At 49.1% G+C, this 23078-nt stretch overlaps 1 protein-coding gene across 4 annotated transcripts in view; it reads left to right on the top strand.

Annotated features, from left to right (window-relative positions):
• Slc6a11 (solute carrier family 6 member 11) overlaps positions 1 to 23078 on the top strand; it is a 109201-nt gene that overhangs the window by 43331 nt on the left and 42792 nt on the right. For 2 of the 4 annotated variants that reach the window (XM_004874850.4, XM_004874851.3), the window contains exon 6: positions 11860 to 11994. The exons of the other annotated variants lie outside the window; for them this stretch is intronic. In XM_004874850.4, the coding sequence (XP_004874907.1) occupies positions 11860 to 11994 (135 nt within the window). The remainder of the gene's footprint in view (positions 1 to 11859; positions 11995 to 23078) is intronic. 4 annotated transcript variants of the gene reach the window in all.

The following is a 23078-nucleotide window of genomic DNA, read 5'->3' on the forward strand; positions in this document are numbered from 1 at the left end:
CAAATGATTGAGGCCACAAACTGAACTGCGACTTCACAGGGGTATACTGTATGGCTTTGGAGTTGAACATCTGGAATTGTAGGTCTTTGTAGGAAATCCAGGACATAGATATAAGGGGGTTGAAAAGATGGGTCTTAAACTCCAGGAATACAACAGGGCGGGTGCAGGGCATCAGCACACTGGTGGCTGCTAAGACTGTAAGAGGAAGTGAGAAAACTTAGGAGGGCGTGAGAGGGAACAGAGGTGGGTGTCTTAGTTTGTGTCCTGTTGCTATAGTAAAATACCACAGACTAAGTAGTTTATACAGAATAGAGGTTTATTTGGCTCTTGGTTCTGGAGGCTGAGAAGTGCTGCTGGTGTCTAGGGAAGGCCTCATGCTGTGTCATTGCATAGCAGAGGCCATCAGATGGGGAGACAGCACACGGGCTCAGGTCCTTTCTTCTTAAAAGCCACTAATGCCATCCTGGGTCCCCACCCTGATGACCTCATCTAACCCTAACTGCCTCCACAGGCCCCGCCTCCAAGTGCCATTAATACATGCATTGGGGGATTATGTTTCTCACATAGGAACTCTTGGGAGACACAGTGAAGCCGCAGCATGAGCGAGGCTGGACTTCTGGGAAACAGCTTGGAAACTGGCAGAGAGTGGCCACCTCCATGAGAGCGGGAGGGCAGGGCTGGCTCTTGTGCCCAACACACTGTCCAGCCCTGAGCAGAAGCTAATCGATGTCAGTGGATTGATTACCTTGAGGAAGCATGATGAAACAAACCTGTGAGAGAGACTTTTTTAAATGGAGAAAGGAAGCAGAAAATAAGAAAAGTCTCATGAATGGAAGTTTTAAGGATGCCAAGATACAATAAGGCAGGATTAGTAAGGGGACCCGGGTGTCCTCTGAGGTGGCTGCTGAGTAGAGAGGTGACAACAGAAGACAGATGGCCACAAATGCGGCTGGAACAGGAGGTGAGTGCGGGTTCTGCCTCCAAGGAAAGGAGTGGCTTTGGAAGCAGCATGTTGCAACCTTTGTAGGTGTCTGGGGAGGATCTGTGATCCTCAGGGCCCCAGAAGAAGGGCCCAGGAGTGCAATGAGTCTGGGACCCATGTGGTGGTTGGGTGTTGTCTCTCTCACACTCCCAGGAACCAGGCAGCACCTTGCTCTTTCTGGCTGCAGGTGTGGGCCCTGAACATTGCCGATCTCCACATCATCATCAGGAGTCAGCTTAAGATAGTGAAGGGACACAGGGTGGTGTTTCTCATCCAACACTGTCCCCCGCTGGTGGATCTGCCAGGGAGCGTGCACTTTCACAGTGCCCTTGGTCGCCATGGTGACACCAGCCTTCTGGTCTAAGAAGATGGATGGGGTTTAAATCATTATTAGCCAAGGCCCAGAGTGTATTTTCCAGACAGTAAATAATAGCTCCTAATTCCAGTGTAAGTTTGGCTGGGCACAGAGTGTTCATGCTGCTTGGACTGGTTTTGGGATTTGTTCTCATTTTTGTTGTCTTTATGGTGGAGCTCTGTAAAAATCAATAAATTCCCTGGCTAATCTTAATTCACCATGAAATAGGCTTAAACATTAGCCTCCCCATCCAGTGATGTTTAGATACCCTTCAGACAAGGATTCACATTGGCCTCAAATGTCATAATGAGCACGGCTGCTATTTCAGTACCCTGTCTCCCTGATACACAGGGCTTGTTTCTTTCCCTAAAGGTGACTTTCCCCAGGATGATGCATTCTGCCTGCTCCATGTCCTGGGCCCTTCCTGCTTTGAGGAATTTGTTCCTGTAGTATGTTCTAGATCAGGACCGTAGAACTGCAGGGCCGTGCCATTCCCCTCAATGCCAGCTCCAGGAGCAGCTCTGTGGCATCCCGAGGCCACCCGAGATGCCCACCTCAGATCACTGCATGTCCCTGGGGTTCCACTCTGCTGTCCGCTGAAGGCTCCATCACTTTGCCCTGGCATCAGCTCATGTGCCTGGTGAGGACAGTGACCCAGCTGGTTTCCAGATTCAGCTTGCTCTCAGAACCCAGTATGGACCTGGTGTACAGTGGGCTCATGGATTGCACTGAGCAGAAAGTTCTTTCCTCCCAGCTGGAGAGGCTGAGATGAGAACCCAGACTGTTCTCACCAGAGGCTCATTGCAGCCACATGGGGTTGTATCCTGCTTTGTTCATTCATTCTTAACTACGTTACCAAGGTCCGAATTTATTCATTCATTCATTATTTACAGCAAGTACAGCCCTTTTCCAGAAGTGTATCAGAGGGGGCTGGGGATTTAGCTCAATGGTTCTGGCACCAGCCTAGCAAGCTCAAGGTCTTGAGTTCGATCCCCATTACCAAAAAAAAAAAAAAAGATATATCTAGAAAATGTTAAAAAAAACCAAACTTTGGGCTGGGGATTTAGCTCAGTGGTTCCGTCGCTTGCCTCGGAAGCCCAAGGACCCAAGTTCGATCCCTGGTACCAAAAAAAAACAAAACAAAAAAAAAAACAAGTGTATCAGAGCCTGTCTACAAGAAGAATGCCTGGCCCTTGAGTAGATGCAAGGAAAGCGAAAACTGGCTAAATGAACAGCTGCTTTGGATCTGACTGTTCCCTGAGGGCCCATGTGTTGAGGGCTTGGTCCCTAGCCTGTGGTGCCCTTGGGGGAAACTGGAACCTATAGGAACCAGGGCCTAGTTCACTAGAGTGTGGCCTTGAAGGGGACACTGGGACCTTGAGCCCTTCCTGTCTCCCTCTTTGCTTAATGGCCACCCTGAGCTGAGCAGCTCCTCTACCACACCCTCTACCATGATGTCCTGTGCTTCCACAGGCCCAAACCCACAGAGCCAAGAGACTGAAACCTTTGAAACCATGAACATAATAAACCTTTCCTCCTTGCAAGTTGTTTGCCTCAGGTATTTTGTCATAGTGACAGAAAACTGACCAGCACAGCACCTAACTGTATCACAAGGTGGAATGGAGTACAGCTTGGTAAATGAAGGACAGGGACTGCTGTTTATTAAAGAGAGAAGAGCCAAGTCATGCATCTAATGCTGTGTGGGCACTGGCTCATTTAATTCCCATACCTATCAGAAGTAGGAACCATTATCTACATTTAATAGATTAGGAATCCAAGACCCAAATGGATGGAGTCAATCTGCTGTATTATTATCCTCACTTTAAAAAAAGAACAAGACCTTGAATGACTACTTTGTTAGAAGTCAGTCACATACATAGACAATGCCAGAGGCTGGATTGGAGCTCTGATTTCCTGACATCAGGACTAGTCCTGCATCTGTGTCCCACCTCTGCTCCATGTGATGGAGACCACGTAGGGAGTGTTTCATTATCCCTGGGTGGCTCAGGCTGAGTCCCAGGAAACATGGCCATTGAACTGGTCTTGGAGGCCAGCATGATTTGAGTTGATAGTGAAGGAAGAAGGGATCTTCCTGGTGAAAGATGGGACCGAGACCAAGGCCCGTAGGCAGAAAGGTGCAGGTTTTTCCTGGGGAATGCTGAAAGATGTTGTGTGAGATGATCCTGGCTAGGATACAGGGGACTCAACCCCACCACGGGTCTGTGCAGTGGTCCAGTGCAGGCTTTGGAGTCAGAGAGAACTGATCTTGAGTCCTGCCTTTTTCTGGCCATGCAGTCATGGGCAATACTCGATTTCTGGGTGCCTCAGCTTCCACCTCTGTGAAGTGGGCACGTAATGATTCCTATTTATGTAACCAGATTACATAAGAGCAAACAGCAGACAAAAAGTATTAGTCCCATTTCTCCTGAGCTGAGCACTTTTTCTTCTTAACCCCTCTGCTTCTAACCAGGATGTCAGGATGCCCCTAATGGCCAAGAAAGAGTGGTGAAATTGCAGGGTTTGGATGAGCTGTGGGTGTCGATGCTCCTTATGGTCTCAACTATCATGGAGAAGAAAGACCTCTTCAGATTTCAGTTTCTTGCTCACAGTGCCCCAGGCCCTGAAATTCTCAGTGTTCTGATCTTTTCCTTCTGACCTGTTGGGGCTGGGGATGGCATTTTGGCATCAGTATCCAAAAAGCTTTAGCAGGCTCCTCTTGGGAGGCTGTGCTCGAGCCCCCAGCAGCCATTGAGTCCCCCAAGGGAAGCCTCAGACTCCTTCCTCACCAGGTTCCTGTGCGTCGTGCAGGTTGGACTTGTTCATTGTCCTTAGCTTTTCCCAAGACTATGGCAGGCTTCATCCCTGTCTTTGTCCTTGGTGGACATGGAATTCAGTTTCTGAATATCATCTATCACTTTAAATTGGAATTTGGTCTTTCCTGCTTTCATCCTGGTATTTATGCCATTCCATCTAAGTACCAGCTGCACCCTACCCCTTCAGCCACCAGAGCTGCTGGCTGGAGTTGGGACTCCAGAGAGGAGCCTTATGTACAGTGGCCACTTGGGCTGAGACCTAGTGCCCTCTGTCCTTCTTTCCAATGCCTGGCTGCAGCAGCTCCTCAGGGCACTGTGTCCCCTTCTGACCTGTGGTGTTTTTCTTCTCTCTTGATCTTGCTCCACTAGGTTTTCCCAGCCAGTGAATTATCACCAGAAATGATACAGACTTAGAGGGGGACAGGATCTCCTAAGATCATAGAGGCGATTGATGGTTAGATATTTAGGTTCCACGTGTGACTCTGATGCCTATAATAGAAACTCACAGAGCAGTGGTGCAAATAGGATAGTTGATTTCTTGCCCCCTAACAGTCCACGTGTGAGCTGCCTAGGCTGGGGACCCAGCCCCCTCTGTTCTGGTGCTCTGACTTGCTCATTCACATAACCTAAGGGGACTTCTCTTCATTTCACCTGTAGGAAAGGTGAGGAAGGATAGAAAGGATATAGCCTTCCCTTTAAGGTTGTGACCTAGAAGTTGTACACAGCACCTTTGTTCATTTCTTATTGGCCAGGTGCAGTCACATGGCCATACCTAGCTGTAAGGGAGGCTGAGAATAGCGCGTTTTTTCTAGGCAACTGTGAGGAGGCAGCAGGTCCCAGGGGAGAGTCATGGCCTCTACACTGTGGTAGAATGGTCACTAGAACCTGCTTGTCCCACCCTGATGAGATCCTCCCAGCTCTAACTCTGTCCCTCAATACCTACCCTCACTTTCTCCTCAACCCAGCCCAGAAATGATGCCATAAACCATGGACCCCCAAGGAGGGCCAATGTTTAATTATTTTAGTCTTGGTACAGGGGCTAAGTTTCATAGCTAATGATCAACTATTTGTCATTGCTTAAAAATTATAACTTTGACTTCCCATGGAAATATTCCTGCAGTGTTAGAATATCATCACTTCTTTGAAGAAGTGCCATTATTTTCTGTGGAGATATGACTGCCTATTTAGAATTTGATTGCTTAAAATAGAATGCCCCCATACACATTTACGTTTTCTGTTAGAAAGTTCTAGAACAACACCTCTAAAAGTGGTAAGAAATATGGGGAGGCTGCATATGTCCATGGTCTCCCTTTGTTAGATTTCCATTTCCTTAGCATGTTTCTCCCAAAGATCACTAACAGCTTCGTGGAGATTGAGCCAGACTCTTTGGTGACTGCTAGGGTACTCTGTCTTGGAAATTCAGGGAGTGGTCTCTACAATGCCAAAGGGAAGTGGGGAGGCTCTGTTGATGTTCAAATTAATGAGTGTTTTGGGACTAGATGTCAGTGTTGTGCTTTCCAACCACATGGGGTGGACCAGTTGGAGAGGAAGGATGCTAGGATGCCTGGTACCTCACAATTGAGATTGCTCATTGGCAATGATGACTTGCTGCCAAAAGGTAGGACGGGAGACAGAGAACACAGCATGTGTGGTGGAGAGAGGGGACTTCTGTGCACTTTCTCCCTGGTCTTTGGTGTTTTGTCTATAAAATGGAGAAAGAACTCTTGCAAGTGGTATGAAAACCAGTTAGAGATACTACATCGGACAGGCATGGTGGCACACACCTGTAATCCCAGCACTCAGGAGGCAGAAGCAGGAGGATCTCTGTGAGTTCAAGGCCATCCTGGGCTACATAGTGAGTTCAGGACCAGCCTGAACTACAGAGCAAGACTCTGTCTCAAAACAAAACAAAGCAAAAAAAGAGATACTGTATGAAAGACTCCTGGCATCCTGTAGGTGTTTAATTAACAGCAGCATCTTCCAAGGCCCCATGTTTTAGTTACTTTTCTCATTGCTGAGACAAAATGCCCAACGTCCAAAGTTAAGGGAGGAAAGGTTTATTTAGCTCACAGTTTGTAGAGGTTTCAGTCCATAATTAGCTGGCTTCAAGCCAGGGATCGCAGAGGAGAAACAGTTTATGGCAGGCAGAAGGTAGTAAGCAACAAGGGGCAACCACAGCTCTTTCTCTCCCTTCTATCTTATCCAGGCTCTCTAGGGCAGGTAACACTCACACCCTTAATCCAAGGGCCTTTCATCCTAGCAATGCACCATGAGTCAATCCCAGCGTCACACACGCTAGATCCAGCCACCTCTGAAAAAGCCCCAGCTATGACTACATGAGGCTTTAGGGGAACATCTAGACACAGCTATAACACACCTGGGGAGCCAGCTCACCGAAAGTTCAGCCCAAATCAGGGTCAGGACCCTAGAGAGCTCCGGGGAGTCCTGACTGTTCCTCTAGAAAGCACCTTCAGAGCTGGGAAGGACCTCTGAATTCATCCCCGGACTTTCCCACAAATACAGACAGAATTCTTTCTACTGGTGGCACGTGGGATGGCTTCGATGACACACAAATGCAGGTCAAATGACAGCGGGCAGATTTCGAGACAGTTTTTCCCTTTTTGTGTCTCCAAGGTGAAAGGTACCATGAACGAAGCACTGGCTTATCTTAGCGCCTTTCTCAAGCACTGCTCTGGCTTTGAATAAAGGCCAAGCAGAGCTGACGAAGAGCCTTTAGCTAGAATTTAATCGTACTTTATTTTCGCTGCATTTATTTTTGTAGTGACCTTTCATCTGTGGTCATGGATAATAGTTTTCTGTTGACAGTGGTAATCCAGTTTTCTTATTACATATACCTGCTAACATCAGAAAGCACACAGATTTATAGAAAATACGAAGCAAGAATGTAAAGATTCCCATTACACCTAGTGTGGGAAATGTTTTGGAAGACCGTGGAAGAGTGATTCAAGTTTGAATGAGTCTCCCCTGTCTCTTTGTAGACTGCCAGTGCAGAGAGGGTATGGAACTTGCCCAAGCTGCCCAGCGCATTGGATCTGCTGACCTGGGTCCTGGGTTCTTGCCCCCACACCATACTGCTTTCCAAATGCCTTTTGAACAACCCCAAGCTTTCCAATTGACCCCATTATCCTGAGAAACTTAAGGAGGGGTGGCCCTTCTACAACTTTTGTGACCTTCCCAATGATCAGACAATCTCCCTACTATGAAATAAATAGCTGTGTCCTGGAAGCAGGGGGATAAACACCCTACAATTCCAGCATTGGGATGCAAATGAGCAATTAGAGTCAATTAAGACAGGATACAGTATAATTACCACCAATCCTGCTAACCTTTATATTCAGAAGGACTTGACCTGCTGAAAGGGAATTAAACAATTGTCAAAAACTCGTTCTTAACCAAAGGGTGTGCTCCAGGCCTCATTTCACAGGCCTGAGAGGTCTGACAGATTGGACCTCCTCCTTCCCCCACACCCACCTCTCTGGGCTGAGCTACCCCAGGCAGTAGCCAGGGACAGCCAGCCTGATGGTCCCTTGTCAGGGACCTGATTGTGCCTGTCGCCAAACTGCACAATTTAACATAATATTTGAGCCCTGAGGGGGCCCCTGGCACATTCTGCCAGTGGTTTCCCAGGTAAAGGACACATTTCCTGATTTTGAGTGGTTCATATGTTTTACGTGATAATGTTCTTTTCCTTAAATTGTGTAACCACAGGAAGTTAGAGAGCTAAGCTGGAGAAACATCATGAATCTAGAACAAGGCAGCTCCTGACATTGTGGATAATTAATCTGTCACACAACAGAGACAAGTGGAAATTATTCAGTGGAAGCATCCAATTTTTGAGACTTTTAATGGCCTTAAGCAAGCCGACTGAGGGGATTTATTTTGGAGGGAAAGAATCAATAATTTGTATGAAATACGGAAAATCTCTCTTACATGTTGCTGAGAAAGCTAAGTCCAGCTGGAGATTTTATAGCATGTTAGCTCTCTGGGCAGGAACCATTAGTTCTTATTGATTGCTGGCCTCTTACCTTTTTTTTTTCTTTCTTTCTTTTGTTTATGAAACAGGGTCTCACTGTGTAGTTCAGGCTGACCTTGAACTCATTGTGTAGCCCAGGATGGTCTCAAACTGGTGGCAGTCCTCCTGCCTCAGCTTCCCAGGTGCTGCGATTACAGACATGCACCAGTGTACCTGGCTTTGGCCTCTTACTTTTTATTATTAATATCAACTGCTGTCCTCTTTTATGTATTGGACTTGTGTGCACCTTTTCTGGATTACACATGACATTATGTATGACAGCAAGAGCATGTGTTGATTGTGTAACGCATAGATTGAGCTGATGGATTTGGAAACAGGATGCAGAATTGGTAAGTTAGGGGCTGAGCAGGTTGGGGTCGTGCCATCATTGTAGATTATAGGGATAGAGTCTGGATAAAATAATGCAACTTTCCAGTTTGTGCCCATAGGGCCCATTGTCACCACCCTCTGCTGATTCTGATTTCCTTTTTTTTCTTTTCTTTTCTTTTCTTTCTTTATTTCTTCTTCTTTTTTTTTTTTTGAGGTCTGGATGTAAATATCTGCTTTGTCATGTCTTGTCACTTTCCCAACATTGGAACAAAATACCCACAAGCCACAACTTAAAGAAAAGGTTTATTTTGGCTCACAGTTTCAGTCCATGGTCAGCTGGCTCCAAGGCAGAAACAGCATGGTGGAAGGGCCTGGCAGAGGAGAGCTGCTCAGCTCATGGCAGCCAGGAAGCAGAGAGAGAAGGGAGAAGCCAAGCTTGGGACAAGAATACACCCTTCCAGTTCACCTCCCCAGTGTCCCATCTCCAACCAGGTGGCACCTCTTAAAAGCACATCAGCTATGGAGCTCATCCACGGATGAGTCCACTGATGAGTACAGCACCCCCATGATCCACATACCTTCCACGCACAGGAGGATCTGGGAGGACATTTGAGATCTAAACCACAACACACACTAATGGAATGACTGACTTCTCTGCATCATATCCCAGAAATGGAGAGAAAAACACAGCGTTTGCATGGCTGTCTGACAGTGCATACACAGCCTGAGGGTTGAACACATGACTGGAGACAATCAGGCCTTGCTGTGAGTCCCACGTCTGGTGGCTGCTCAGTAGCTGGGTGACCTTGGACAAGTGTCTGGTGAGCTCTCTGACTTTCCTCATGTAAGAAGGTAATTGCGCCTTGTCGGAGCATGGCCACTGGGGGTGGTGAAGTGCTGATACATGTAGCCATGGTTATTATCACGTGTGCATGATGTGGGCCTGGTACGTAGCAGGAACTTTGTTCCCTCTTCTTCCCACCCCCATTTTGCAGGTCCTGAACTCCTGGCCATCGTTTCTGGACCAATATCCTGATCACCTTGGAACAGCCCTTCTTGACTGGTTCCTCTCTGTGCTCCAGCACCCTTCCCACCTCTGATTATACAGTGCATTGTCTGCCTGTCTACACATCTGTTCTTTCTACCACCGGGAAGCCTCTTGGGACAGAAGTTACTGTCCCGTGATTCATCCTTACTTGTGTGTTGCAAGACATAGCTCAGTCCTCAGCACACAGGAGTGTCTCTGGGGTTGGAGCAAGTGTGTGCTCAGTGGATGAGAGGCTGAGTGAATGAGTGAGTGAGTGGGTGGAGAGGACTGAGCCACTGCCAGAGAAGTGCTGAGTGAACTAGAAGGGGAGGTCTCGGCACATGGGTGTTCACTTGGGGAGCCTGAGTCAGCACGCAGCTCCGCATCTCTGAACATTTTGGGGGATCTGGAGCTCCCTCCGCGTCTTAGGAGGGTCCCTGGCACTGCGTGTTGACAAGTTGATAGTCTAAGCAGATGGAGCAAAGAGGCTCCCCCCAGGGACAGAACTGAGTAATCAGAGGAGGTGACAAAGGAGACACATCAGCCCCTGGCAGGACCTTGGATGGGAAGGGGTGGGAGGCTCCCCCTAGGCACAGGGCACTGTTTCTCACAGTCTCCGTTCTTATACCAATGCCACCAGCTGAAAGAGTCTTTAGTCTCCTAGAGTCCAATCACCAAGCTGAAAAGATTTCAGACAAATGCCAATTTTCTCCCCTCCCCTACCTTCCTTCCTTTCTGTTCTTTCTTTCTCCTCCTCCCTTCTCCTCCCCTACCCTATCTTTGGTTATAAGACCTTGATTTTTATTAAGAGCAGTATTTTTTCAGAAATGTGGGTCTTGGCCCATTGGCAAGTTATGAAATGAATTTAGAGGATTATGACCAGCTTGTTACCAAAATGAAACAGAGTAGAGGCGATGTCATCCTGCAACACATGTGTCAGTGACTTTGTGAAACTTCCTTTCCAGCTCTACATGTACTGGGTTGTGATAGATGTCTCTTTCTATGACCGTGGTCACAAATGTTTAATGGTCATGTGGTGGAGCTGGGAGAGACCCTTGCAGATGTCCACTGCCAGCTCCAGCCCAGCCCTGGTGGTAGATGAGTCAAGGGAGTCCTGTCTTTGTGGTGCCCGTTGCTCCCTGTGGGCTACCCAACTGTTGGCCTTCTTTTTCTCTTTTTAAATTCTAGTTTATTGTGCGAGGTGAGAATCTTGACATGATCTCTACCCCTTAGCACACCTTTAAGCATACACTGCACCCCTGGGACCCCGGGTACAGTGGTGCACAGTAGATCTCTGGAGCTCTCTTTGGGCCCACTGATTAGTGAGCACCTCTTTCTCCCTCCCCTCAGCCACCACGCCACACTTTGATTCTGTGAACCCACTACGTTAGATACCTTATTTAAGTGGAATCATGCAGTAGAGATGGTCCTCTTTATCCACAGAGTCAGCATTTGTCTCAGTTATTTTCTTGTTGCTTAGACACAATACCCAACACCCACATCTCTAAGGAGGAGAGGTTGATTTAGGCTCACAGTTTGCAGAGGCTTCAGTCCATAGTCTGCTGGCTCTAAGTCAGGACATCATGGCACAGGGCTATGGTAGAGGAAAAACAGATGGTGAGCAGAGAGACACCAAGAGAGGAAAAAGGAGACAACCCTTCCAGGCCACGGCCACAGTGGCCACCTCCTCCCTCCAGGCTTCACCTCCCAACATCACATTCAGCTGTAACCTCAGCAGTGGACTCATCCACTGATGATTATCACGTCCCCATGATCCAATCACTTCCCAAAAGCCCCACCTACGAGTGCATGAGGCTTTAGGGGCCGTCAAAACTGTAACAGGATCTGTGGATTCAACCAACCTTGGATAGAAAATATTTCTCAAAAGATTTGCCTATGTACTGAACATGTAGACTTCTTCCTCCATCCCATTCCCTAAGTAATATGATGTATGACTATTTACACAGGGGTGTTCACATTGCATTAGATGTCCTGTGTCATCCAGAGTTGATTTAAAGTAGACAAGAGGATGTGTAGGTGCTGTGCAAGTCCTACATCATTCTGTCCGAGGCGACTGCGTGTTGCCTGGAGCCAGTCCTCCCTGGATGTTGGGGGATGGCAGCACATGTCTCTCTGGGGCTGGGACACAGATGTGGATAAGGATGGCATTGTGCAGACAGACATTGAGGCACTGCTCAGCCTTCCAGAAGGACAAACTGCAATGGGCAGCAGTGCAAATGGACTTGAGGGCGTCATGCTGCTCAGAGTGAGCCTGTCACTGGCACCTCTCTTGATTCTGTCCTCTTCTCTCCTGGGCAGGTTGTGTATGTCACTGCGACCTTCCCCTATGTCATGCTTCTCATCCTTCTGATCCGAGGGATCACTTTGCCGGGGGCTGCTGAAGGCATCAAGTTCTACCTGTACCCTGACATCTCCCGGCTCTCTGACCCACAGGTAAGGGCTGCTTGCTCCATGAGCAGCATCTCCCACCTCCACGAGGGACTGCTGTACAGAGCTGGTCACCAGCCACTGAGACTCAGTGGCCAGTTAAAGTCAGAAGCCTGGGGACCCCTTCTCAGGACAGTAATTTTAAATGGATCAACTAACACATAGGAAATCAAGTATATTAGAATGCAATTAGAAAAACAGTTTTAAAGGGCAAATTTGTAATATGGTACTTTTTTATCAGTCTCTTAAACAGCAAGATCTAGCTATGGGTCTGATAACTCCAAGTTGAGTATCCCTTATTCAAGATGCTTGGGACCAGAAATGTTTTGAATTTGGGATTATGTTCAGATTTCAAAATATTCTGTACATACATAATGAGATGCATTGGGGACCCAAGTCTAAACATGAAATTCATTTGGTTCATATACACCTTGCATACACGGCCTAAAGGTCATTTTATAGAATGATTTTAACAGTTTCATGCATGAAGTGAAGATTCATGGTGTGGGACTTCCCACTTTCAGTGACAGTCAGCACTGAGAAGTTTCACATTTGGAAGCATTTTGAGTTTTTGGATTGGGGATGCTCAGTCTGTAGCATGATTTCAAAGCACTGCTGAGCATAAGTGCTGTTCTGAGACAGTTGTGCAGTGCTAGGTAAAGGCCTGGGATTCCTGTTGCTAATAGTGCTGCAGTTTGTTGCCTACCCTTGAGTTCATCACTGAAGCAAACGCTACGCTTCAGCTAAGAGTCCGAATTACAAACACTTTTTTCCTCTCCAACACCACAGACCTCCGAGGGGTTTGTCAGTGAGGGGAACTTGGTGGCACCCCGTTCTCTTTGTGGGTACAGCTCAGAGAACACAGGACTGGAGAGATCGGCTCGCCTGTGGTTGTCTATGGCTGGGCACTTGGGGTTTTGCGTTATGAGCGGTGTTTGTGCCCAGCTTTGTCTGGGTGGGCACATGGTGACATGCCCGGTGAAAGCAGGGCTCTGGCCCGGGGTCCTCACCCTTCACTGTCAGGAGTGTCTGTTTGGGGAACTTTGGAAAATCCCAGTCCTAGAGCACAACCTGGACCAGTTCATACGAATCCTTCCCAGGGCCAGATCCCAGGTGTCATTGTCACCGAAAGGTCCTCAGCTAATTGTAGCGAGCAGAATAAGACACTCAGAGATGTTGAAGTGGGCGAGTGAAAACAAACGAGCATAGATCCCACAGAATCTGCCTGTAATTTTCAGTTAGAATGGGAAGCTTGCAAGAAATCTGATGCCTGTGGCTTTTGGCCACCTGGTTTTGGAAGCCTGAGTGGAAATGCTTGTGGGATGCTAGTTAGTTAGCGTGGCATACCTGTACCGCGTTTTGGTGAGGATGAGGGACAGTGAGGGTGGAAACAGCTCCTTTCTGTCCCCGTCAGCTGTGCCTCATAGCTCAGGGCACCGTGGATACCTGCACTGCATCCTGACTCTCAAGCAGGATCCCTGGGAAGAAGGAAATGAGCTCCTGACTGTTGGCTGCACCAACCTGCAGCCGTCAAGGCTCACATGGGGCAGCAACTTTGGAAAAGTTCCCTAAAGCTCTGCTTGTGTATTTCTGTCAGGCCTGCACTTTGTTCCTTGATCCCAGACAGATTTCCCCTTTTCTCCTCTGCTTGTGGGCTTCTTTTCCTTGGTTCTTGAGGTCATTAGTCAGGAAGTTCTGAGATTCTCCTAGAGTTTCCAAACCTGGTGGATTGTCAGAATACCCAGGAACTAGTTAAAATGCAGGTTCCAGGCCCCAGCCTGGGGATGCTGTTTTTGTGACTCTGAAACAGCACGTTGGTATCTTTTTTTCTTTCTCTGGCACTAAGGATGGAGCTTGGGGCCTTGCATGTGGTAGGCAGACTCTGTACCACTGAGCTACCTCCCCAGCCCCTGGGGTCTGTTATTAAGAAACTTCAGAGGTGACTCTGGTGATCAAAAAATGCCCAGGCCAGTGCCCATCTTCAGGGCATGGCAAAGAGCACACTGGGCTGGGAGGTAGGACAGGGGTCCTGCTTCTGCTGCTAGACAAATTCCTTCTCTTTCTCCTTCTGGTCCACTCATGACTTGAACATATTGAACTCAGCCCGAGGTTCTCAAAGTGGATTCCACGGGCCCTAGGTTCTGTGTTAGTGTGAGTTCTTGGCTCTGCCTGTGGTCAAAAGCCAGGCCCTCTGCCTTTGTTTTAAATGGAGTTGCAGTGGAACACAGCCTCGGCAGTGTTTATGTATGACCAGTGCTGCCTCAGCGCTACACAGGCACAGCCGAGTCCTTGATAGACCCCTGTGTCCGGGTCCCAAGACCACCCACACCTCCAGGGATTCCAGAAGGACTGCAGGGCTCAGAAGCACTGATGTTCCTGGTGTGATTTCTTCTGTCCTTAGCAAGAGGAAGGACCCTCTGGGCGGAGTCTGTAGGCATCCAGGCTGAGGCTTCCCCGCCCCTCCTCCCACAGGGAAGGAGAGCCCTACACATACTCCCTCCTCCAGCCTTCAGACGCAGCACCAGAGTGCAGGTTCTCTGCCCAGTGACACCTGCCCATCATCAGACTCAGGTGCTAATAGAGTGTTTGTTGAGCACACAGAGAGCTTATCTGCATATGTGATCCATCACAGCCCTAGGGAGGCTGGTGCAAAGGGTCCAGGCCTCAGTCTAAGTAGAATTCAGTGTCCCAGACACCCAGGACAGCCGTGCCACTCAGTGCCCTGGGAAGCATCTTGGAAGCCATAGTGCCAGGCCCCAGCCAAGGTCTGGGCCAGCCCTATCTGTAGGACATCAGCCTACTTCGCTGGCTCTTTCCACGTCCCTGTGAGACTGCAAATATTTACTGTTGGGCCCTTTCCAAGGAAAGGTGGATGGCCTCTGTCCCCAAGCACCACAGCCACACAAGCAGGGCCGATGGCCTCGGACCCCCTCCTGACCCCAACCTGTCCACGCTAGTCTCCACACTGCTGCCCAGCCCCATCCAGACCCACACCTCTCCCACTTGGAAACTAGAGAAGCCTCCTGCTTGGTCTTCCAGTAATGACTCCTGGTCTCTCTCTGCCTAGCAGGGAAGTGATCTTTCTGAACTGTAAATCTACTGAGGACCTCTTTGCTTTAATCCTTGCTGGGGTTCCCTGTGGTCTGTAGAGTAAGATCCACATGGTTAGGCCCCCAGGCCATCCAGAAGCTGCTTTGTTGCTACACCCCACCACTGTGACCTCTTTTGCTTTACCCCAGATAATGACCATCCTGCCTGCCTCAGGACCTCTGCACACACTGCACCTCTGTGAAGCCACTCCTTTTTCCCTCATGACCATCCTTCCCCACCAAGTCAAACATCCGCTTTAGGATTCAGTTCAAACACAGCTTCCTCAGGGAAGTTTTCTCCAACTACCCAGCATGTGCCACCCCCAAGTACTGATAACTCTCCAAAGCACCTGTGTTTACAGTGGAATATTAGATAACTACAGGTCTGTGTGTATGCACATGTGCATTATAGGTGTGGTTTCATTTGCTCGATGTCCATCCCTTCAACAGCTGTGCGCTGAGGGTCCTCTGGGTTTCAGAGATTACTACAAGTGTTGAGAGTATGGCAGTCCTCAAAAATAGACACCCCTGTTGTCATCAGAGAAGGAAGCGATAAACAGACAGGAAAGCAAAATCTAGAACCACAAGATGATAACAGGTACCACCGGGACAAAGCAGAGCAGTAGGCGGGGTTGCTGGAGGGAGCAAGCATGATTATCCACAGGGCAGGGTGGCCAAGAGGGCCTGGCTGAGGGCACCACAGGGAGCAAGGTCTAATCCACCCTGCCCACCTCTAGGTCCTCCAGCCCTGGCTAGCTCAGTGCCCGGGACACTGTGGGTGCTCAGTGAATGTTTGCACTCGTGGTGCAAGCCAGAGCTTTGTAGATGCTTGAAAACACTGTGCTTTTTTAGTCTAGCAGCCTCCAGGTCATGACATCTGTGAGCTGTTTTTGGATTCTCTATTAGTGATGGCCAGGAACTGTGTGCGTGTGTGTGTGTGTGTGTGTGTGTGTGTGTGTCCCAATGCAACTGCTGATTATCTGGGACAAAGATAAACTTTGTGACCCCAAGAAGGAAAGGAAAACAACACTCCGTGTAACCTGGTGGCTTTGGAAGTGGGGTGCCACAGGGAAACCTCAACATGGCCCAATTCTAGTTGTCCCCGTCTGTCAATGCCCCAGGCCATGAAGAGACAGGAGGTTCTGGTTTCTCTTCCTGCTCTCTCACTGTGCTGGTGTGGCCTGGTGTTAGGCTTGTCACCTTCCAGGGACCAAAGCCTCTTTCCCTGGGATGAGGACCACAGGCTGCCCCAGCAGATGGCCTTCAAAGTCAAGTGCAGTGAGGGCTGGGATGGCTCAGCAGAGGCCCTGGGGTCATCCGCAGTGCTCCAGAAGAAGAGAGAAGGAGAAAGAGAAAATTAAATGCAATGACTTACTTGGTGAAGAAACTTTTTTAATAGTTATGTATTTATTTTAATGTGCATTAGAAAATAAACCTGGGACATATAGCACATCAAAACCATGACCTCATTGTTATTGCTGGAATGACCCTGTATATGATATATGTAATATATATCATAAATCTCACATGCATCACACATATATTGAACACACTCCACACACATATATATACACACACACACACACACACACACACACACACACGCGTATGTGTGATAGGAAGGAAGGTTCATTTAAAGCAAATATTAAGCATTACAACATGCATGGCCCTGGTAAAATGGTGCAGGAGGAAGTGTTGGCAAACACTTGAGACTCAGGCCTGCTGGAGCTGTTGACCCTTTGGGGATAGCGTTGGGACTCCAGGTAGCCTCAGGGTCACCCTGGGGACGACTGAGGCAGGGCTCCAAATTGGACCAAGTAGTAGAATGTCTGGCTGGAAGTATGTTTTTTGGTGCCACTGTGGGGGTCTGTCTTGTGTCTCTTTATAATATCTATTTTCATTAAGTCCAGTTTTTGTATCTTCTAAATAATAGTTCTGACCTAGTTTCCCATTTGCGCTTCAAATTGTACCATGAGCTGGATATAGCAGCACATGCCTGTAATCAGTCCCAGCACGCAGGAGGCTGAGGCAGGAGGATCACTGAGTTCAAAGGCAGCCTGGACCACATAGTGAGACTCTCTCAAAACATTCAAAACAAAAAACCCCACCAAATTCCACCGCAAAGAAAAGCTTACAGATGCACTGTGGACACCTTGTTTTTCTAGGATCAAGAGACGGAGAAAATTAAGTGCAATGACTAACTCATCTTGAAGTTGCAGGGTTCCGACCTCCTGCAGCTGTAGGCATTAAGTGATCACTCTGTAGCCACCAAAATCTCTGCTGGGGTGAAAGCCTGGCAGGATGGAGAACCCCAAGGGGTGGAGGGCTGAGCTCTAGAGGGACCCCTGGACACACATGGCCCCCAAGCTGCTCTGTCCAGACCCTGAGCACTTGTGGGGAATCCTTCCTGGTTGGGGATGAGGACCACCTATGTACTGCTCATCTCTTGCTAGATCCTGGAAGTTGTGTCTGAATTTGTCCCCCTGATGCTGACTGCATGCCCCATGCCTCGGCACTCAGTACCCAGGCACAGGGTCCTGCCTGGAGCAGAGTCCATTGTGAGAGACAGCCTCGGCCCTGTGCTCCCAGTCTCCTCCCCCAGGAGGGAGGATGACCTGGCGTGCGTTTGAGGTTCTTATCTGTCCCTAGTGTCTTCTGAGCAAAGGTGGGAGTCCTGCAGAAGCAGACTTCAGGAGGGACGCGGGGCAGAATCCCACTGGCCTCTCTCCGTGCGTGACCCTGGGCCTGGGTGGGTGGGGCACGTGCAGCTCACCAGGAGGAAGAGGAGCAGACCCAGGGAGCCCCCTGTTGGAGGCCAGTAGCAGCCCCAGCCCTGGGGGCCTCTCCATGATCCCATACCCCCCTTGCCTAGACTTGTGGGGGCTCCTGAGGGAAGGAGGGGACACCAGGGTGCCAGTGGCCCAGGGGGAAGGTCATAGAAGGTCCTGACCCTCTGGGCCCTGGACAGAAACTTTGTAGCAGGCTGAAGGAGCAGTCAGCTGGACGTCACAGGCTGGGCATCCGTGCCTCATCCTCTGTCCCCACCCGAGGCCAGAGCTTCCTACTCTGTCACAAGGCAGTGGCTTCTTTCTGGGGGCTGGAAGGAACCACAGGCACTGTTATGCGGCTACACAGCATGCCCAGCCACTGTGGCCTCCTTGAGGGCCCCTGGCTGCCTTGTTTGAGCTGCTCCCCCTCTCTCCTTGGCTCCTGGCTTTGTTTCCTCAAGGGAATTTGTCAGCGTCTCAGACATCACCCACTGTGGGCCACACTTCTCCAGTGCTGGGACAGAACGAAGCTCCATGAAGCCAGGGTTGATTCATTACGGCCACTGTCACCTCTCCTGCCTGGGATGGTGCCTGCGATGACGTAAATGCTCAGTAAATGCTTTCTGAATGAATGGAGGGAGAAAGGAAAGGAGACAGGGAGGGGAAAGAAAAAAAGAATGAAAGGAAGGAAGGTGGAAAAAGGAAAGAAAGAGAGAAAGGAAGGAAGGAAAGAAGGGATGGAAAAGGGTGGAAGGAAGAATGAAAAAGAAAAGAAAGAATGAAGGAAGGGAAGTATTGAAAGAAGGGAGAAAGGGACAGAGGGAGGGAGGAAGGAAGAAGGATGAAAAGAAAGGAGGAAAGAAAGAAGGAAGGAAGACAAGGAGCTTGGTTCTTGCCGAGCCTGTGTTGTTCCCTGTCACGGTCACACTGTCACTATGGCCTTGGGCCAGCCTGCTCTGAGGAAAGTGGGTCTCTGGGGCCGTGGAGTCTGGTGGTCAGGAAGGGGTCTGGGTCACTCAATGGCCTGGTGCAGCTGGGTGACCCTCAGCCTGTATCTTTGCCTTGCTGGCTCAGGGTGTCTGCCTGTCCACAGGGGACAGGAGTACCTGCTGCTCTGGGGGACACACGAATGCCGGAGCACTTCTCTCTATCCCTCCTGGTGCCCCACTTGGGGCCTGGCCCATAGTGGGGCTCAGGGACACCCACGGTGTCCTCACTTGGGCTAGCCTCTCACCGGCTCCCAGCAGGAGAAGCTGGGGCCCCAGCCCAAGGGGAAGGGGTGCTCTGAGCTTGGAACCAAATGTCTTTTAGTGAGGGTCCCCTGAATTCGGTTTCCCGTCAAGACCTTACGGCAATGCAGCAGCAGCTCAGCCGCTTTGTCCCCTGCAATTTGCATTCCGTGGTCTGTCACAACTTTCTAAACCTCTGTTTGTCTGCTCTGTCAGCTCTGTGTTCTCTCTGAAGTGTGAAGTGCTTCCATTCCATTTTTTCCCCTCAAATTTTCACTTTCTGTCTTTTCAGCCTTCGGGGAGCCAAGGGGACCTTGGGAGAAATCACATTGTCCCTGTCCCAGATTCCTGCCACTCTCGCAATCCATTGTGTTTCGAGTGTGTGTTTTCTGGAAGAGAACAGAAAGGCCTGACACAGATCCAAATCGCAGGGTCTGCTTTCCCAGGGCACTGGCACATGGTTCCCCGAGTGTGCCTCCTCTGTGGGGCCCTGAGGCCAAAGTGTCCCAACTCTGAGGACCTCAGGACCCCCCCTCCTATACCTACCCCCTGCACAGGGAGAGGAGCCCCTGGTGCAAACCCCACCCACTGAACCTCACCTGCACCTGGGCTAATTGCTGCCACCTTGTGGCAGTGTACTCTGAGTTTAAGCAAGGACCCAAGGGAAAACAGGCCTCCCTTTGTGGAAAGTTTCAAACTGCAGCGTCCACCCTGACACCAACTTAGAGTCATTAGATAGGTTTTGTAAACCTCACTGATGGAGGGACCACTTCCCGGATGTGGCCCTCCCCCCAGGTTTCCTATCAGTGTATTGGATTCTGGACCAGGGTGGTTATGGTGCTGTGTTGTCCCTTTGGTACCTGGCATGTGATGCTTGTCCTCAAAGAGGTCCCTGATTCTTGGGAGAGACATGATTAAGTCAGCATCAAGAGTGGCGGAGGGCAGAACTGGTTAGCAGGGACCCGACGGATGTCCGCCTCCCACCCTTGCTCATCTGATCGTGTGCACTTCCTGACCATGTGCGTGTGTGCTCTTCCCCTGGCTTCTGAAAGTCTTCCAGGGTCACCTATCTGCGGGGTCCGGATTGCTGGACACCCCACTGGCATCCTGTGCATTGCTGAGGTGAACTTTTATGATTTCTAGTTCTCAGCCAGTTCAGAAGCACCCTATAATCAGCAGTGCCAGGAAAAGCAGTGAGACCAGAGACTGGAAGCTGGGCTACAGCTCAGTGGCCAAGCATGAACTATGCGTACAAAGGCAGGGTTCAATCTCCAGCACAAAAAAATAAATAAATAAAGTAGCAACTCGCAATGTCATTTATTGATGGCTGACACTATACTTTATAAACTTTATCCAATTCATTCAATTAGCAAATACTTATTGCAATTTATCCTATACAGAAGGGCTAAGTAATATGTTTAAGTAAAATTCTCATGACCTGCAGGACTACTTTGCTAGAATCCAAAAATCTTAGCATCGGGCAGGCTCCCACCCCTCGGCTGAAACCTGGCCAGCAGCCGATTGGCCCTGCTGTGATAGGGAGCCTCCTCTCCTCCTCTGTGGGACAGCTCTCTACTTTCTTGGTTCTAGTGTAGGGACAGATCAGCTCTGACCTGTCAGTGTCAGTCTGAGTGTCCGCCGGGGTTGAGCATCCTAAGTAAAATGCACCCTAAACCACCGAGGCACAAACCAGGCTCGCTGGGCTGATAGAAGAGACTCAAGACAGGCTCCCTGCCCCTGGGTCTCACCGTAGCCCTTCCTCTCACTGCAGGGGTGCAGCCACACCACTTCCTGCCATCATTGTTTGAATGTGTTCTCCTTTAATTCTTCAAATATATTTATAGTAGCTATTTTATGTGCAAAATCTAGGGTTTTTATTTCTAGAGTATAGATTGTATTTTCCTATGTCATTGCTCGTGTTATAGAGTTTGTAGGAATGCTGCATATTATAAATGTGTTGTCTACACGAGGTTCTGTTTCCTTCCTCTGAAGAGTGTTGGTTTTCATTTGAATTACTGGCTAATCAGTCACCTAAAGCTTGTGTCATCTTACCTTGGTGCACAGCTGTAGGAATCCCATGCTGTTCCCCAAGAATCCGAGTCAGTAGGACTTGATAGGGTTCCATGCTGTCTCCTCTCCGGATCCTGGCAAGACTTGGCTGGAAGCTTTATGGAGATGGGTGTGGAGTAGTCCCGACTGGAGAGCAGCGATTCTCAACCTGGGAAATTGTGCCTTCCAGGGGACACGTGGCAATGTCTGGAAATGCTTTCATTTGTCACCATTGGGAGTTGCTACTAGTGTCTGGTGAGTAGAGTCAGGGGTGCCGCTTAGCGTCCTACAATATAGAGTCCAGCCGCCCGCCCCAGGGATCAGGGGCTAAATGTGTGTAGTACCCTAGGCCATGGTTCTTGTTTTGAAGGTGAGGCTTCTCTGTGACTCCTTAAAGCTGGTGTCGACCAGATGTCTCCAGTAGGCAGGGAGCGCCGATCCCCTGGCTTTGCTTCAACCCCAGGTTCTGTTCCACTCTTGACCCTACCACAGTGCCTGGTGACCTCAAGAGGTCTCACCCAGGGGTTAATGGCCACCTCTCAACCACATGCACTTGTGCTCCACCCCTACACAGTCTCGATTCAGGGCCCTCCGTGTAGATTCCAGTGACTTCAGCTGCACTTTCTGCCAGCACGACCTCTTCCACTCGAACACCTGCTCTCTGCACTGTGATCTTAGGGGCTATCCATTCTCCTGGGGAGCAGTCTTGTCTGGCATGTCACATACTGCCTGGAAACAGTCATCAATGCTGACAGTTGCTGTGGTGGAGGACAACTCTGATCCAAGTTATCAGTCATGACCAAAGCCCAGATCTGACACCAATCACTATCCCAAGCAGCTTAAGGTTAAAATGCAGCCATGGCTGAGGAGCCCTCCATGGCCTGGCCCCTCTCCCACATGGCCTTGGGCATCCTAGGTTTGTTTCCACTACAAGTCCCTGACTGGGTCTCTCTTCCTTCACAGATACTGTAGGTCTCAGCTCCAGTGTTAGGTCACCTCTGACTGGATAAGCTTCAACATCTCTACCAAACCCCATGACTTCCACAAAGCCCTAGTTTGTTTTATCCAATGATTGAAGACTGCCTGAAGTAATCTTATGTGTTTGTTGACAAGTTCACTATTAGTCTCCTCAGTTAGTATCTGCCCCCTGTGAACAAAGGACTTGTCTCTCTTATCGACTGTGGGCCCTCTAGAACCTAGCACAGAGTCTGGTGACCTGGTCAGTAGGGATGGATGGATGGATGGCTGGATGGACAGATGGTAGATAGGTAAATGGTTGGATGGATGAGTAGGTAAATAGATGGTGGGTAGATGAATGAATAGATTGATGGATGGATAAATAGATGCTGGATAGGTGAATAGATGGGTAGGTTGATGAATAAATGGTGGATGGACTGATAGATGGGTGATAGATGATAAATAGGTGGATGGCTGGATGAATGGATAGATGGATGGTGGATAGGCAGATAGATGGGCAGATGAATAGATAATGGATAGGCAGATGGATAGATGTATGGGTGGATGAATAGATGATAGGTGGATAGATGCTGGATGGGTGGATGAATAGATGGTCGATACATGAATGGATAGATGATGGATAGCTGGATGGATGGATGGATGGATGGTGGATGATGAGTAGATGAATAGATGGTGGTGAGGCAGATGGATGGATGGATAGATGGATAAGTAGATGATGGATGGGTGAATGAATATATGGTGCAAGCAGATGGATGGATGGATGGATGGATGAATAGATGGTAGATAAGTGGATGGACTGATGGGTAGATGCCATATGGTGGTTTAGATAAAGGAAAAAACAGTCAGAGAATAAAATTACTTGCAGTCATGTGTTCTGGAGAAGACATATAAAACATATAGTCTTTGATTCAATCCTGAAGGTTGAGGAAGGGAAGGTTGTTCAGAAGAGGCAAGGCCCAGAAGTAGGAAAGTCTGCC

Source organism: Heterocephalus glaber, unplaced genomic scaffold, assembly GCF_053883595.1.
Source record: "Heterocephalus glaber isolate CG9 unplaced genomic scaffold, H.glaber_assembly_v1.0 deba00000768, whole genome shotgun sequence".
NCBI classification, from domain to species: domain Eukaryota; kingdom Metazoa; phylum Chordata; class Mammalia; order Rodentia; family Bathyergidae; genus Heterocephalus; species Heterocephalus glaber.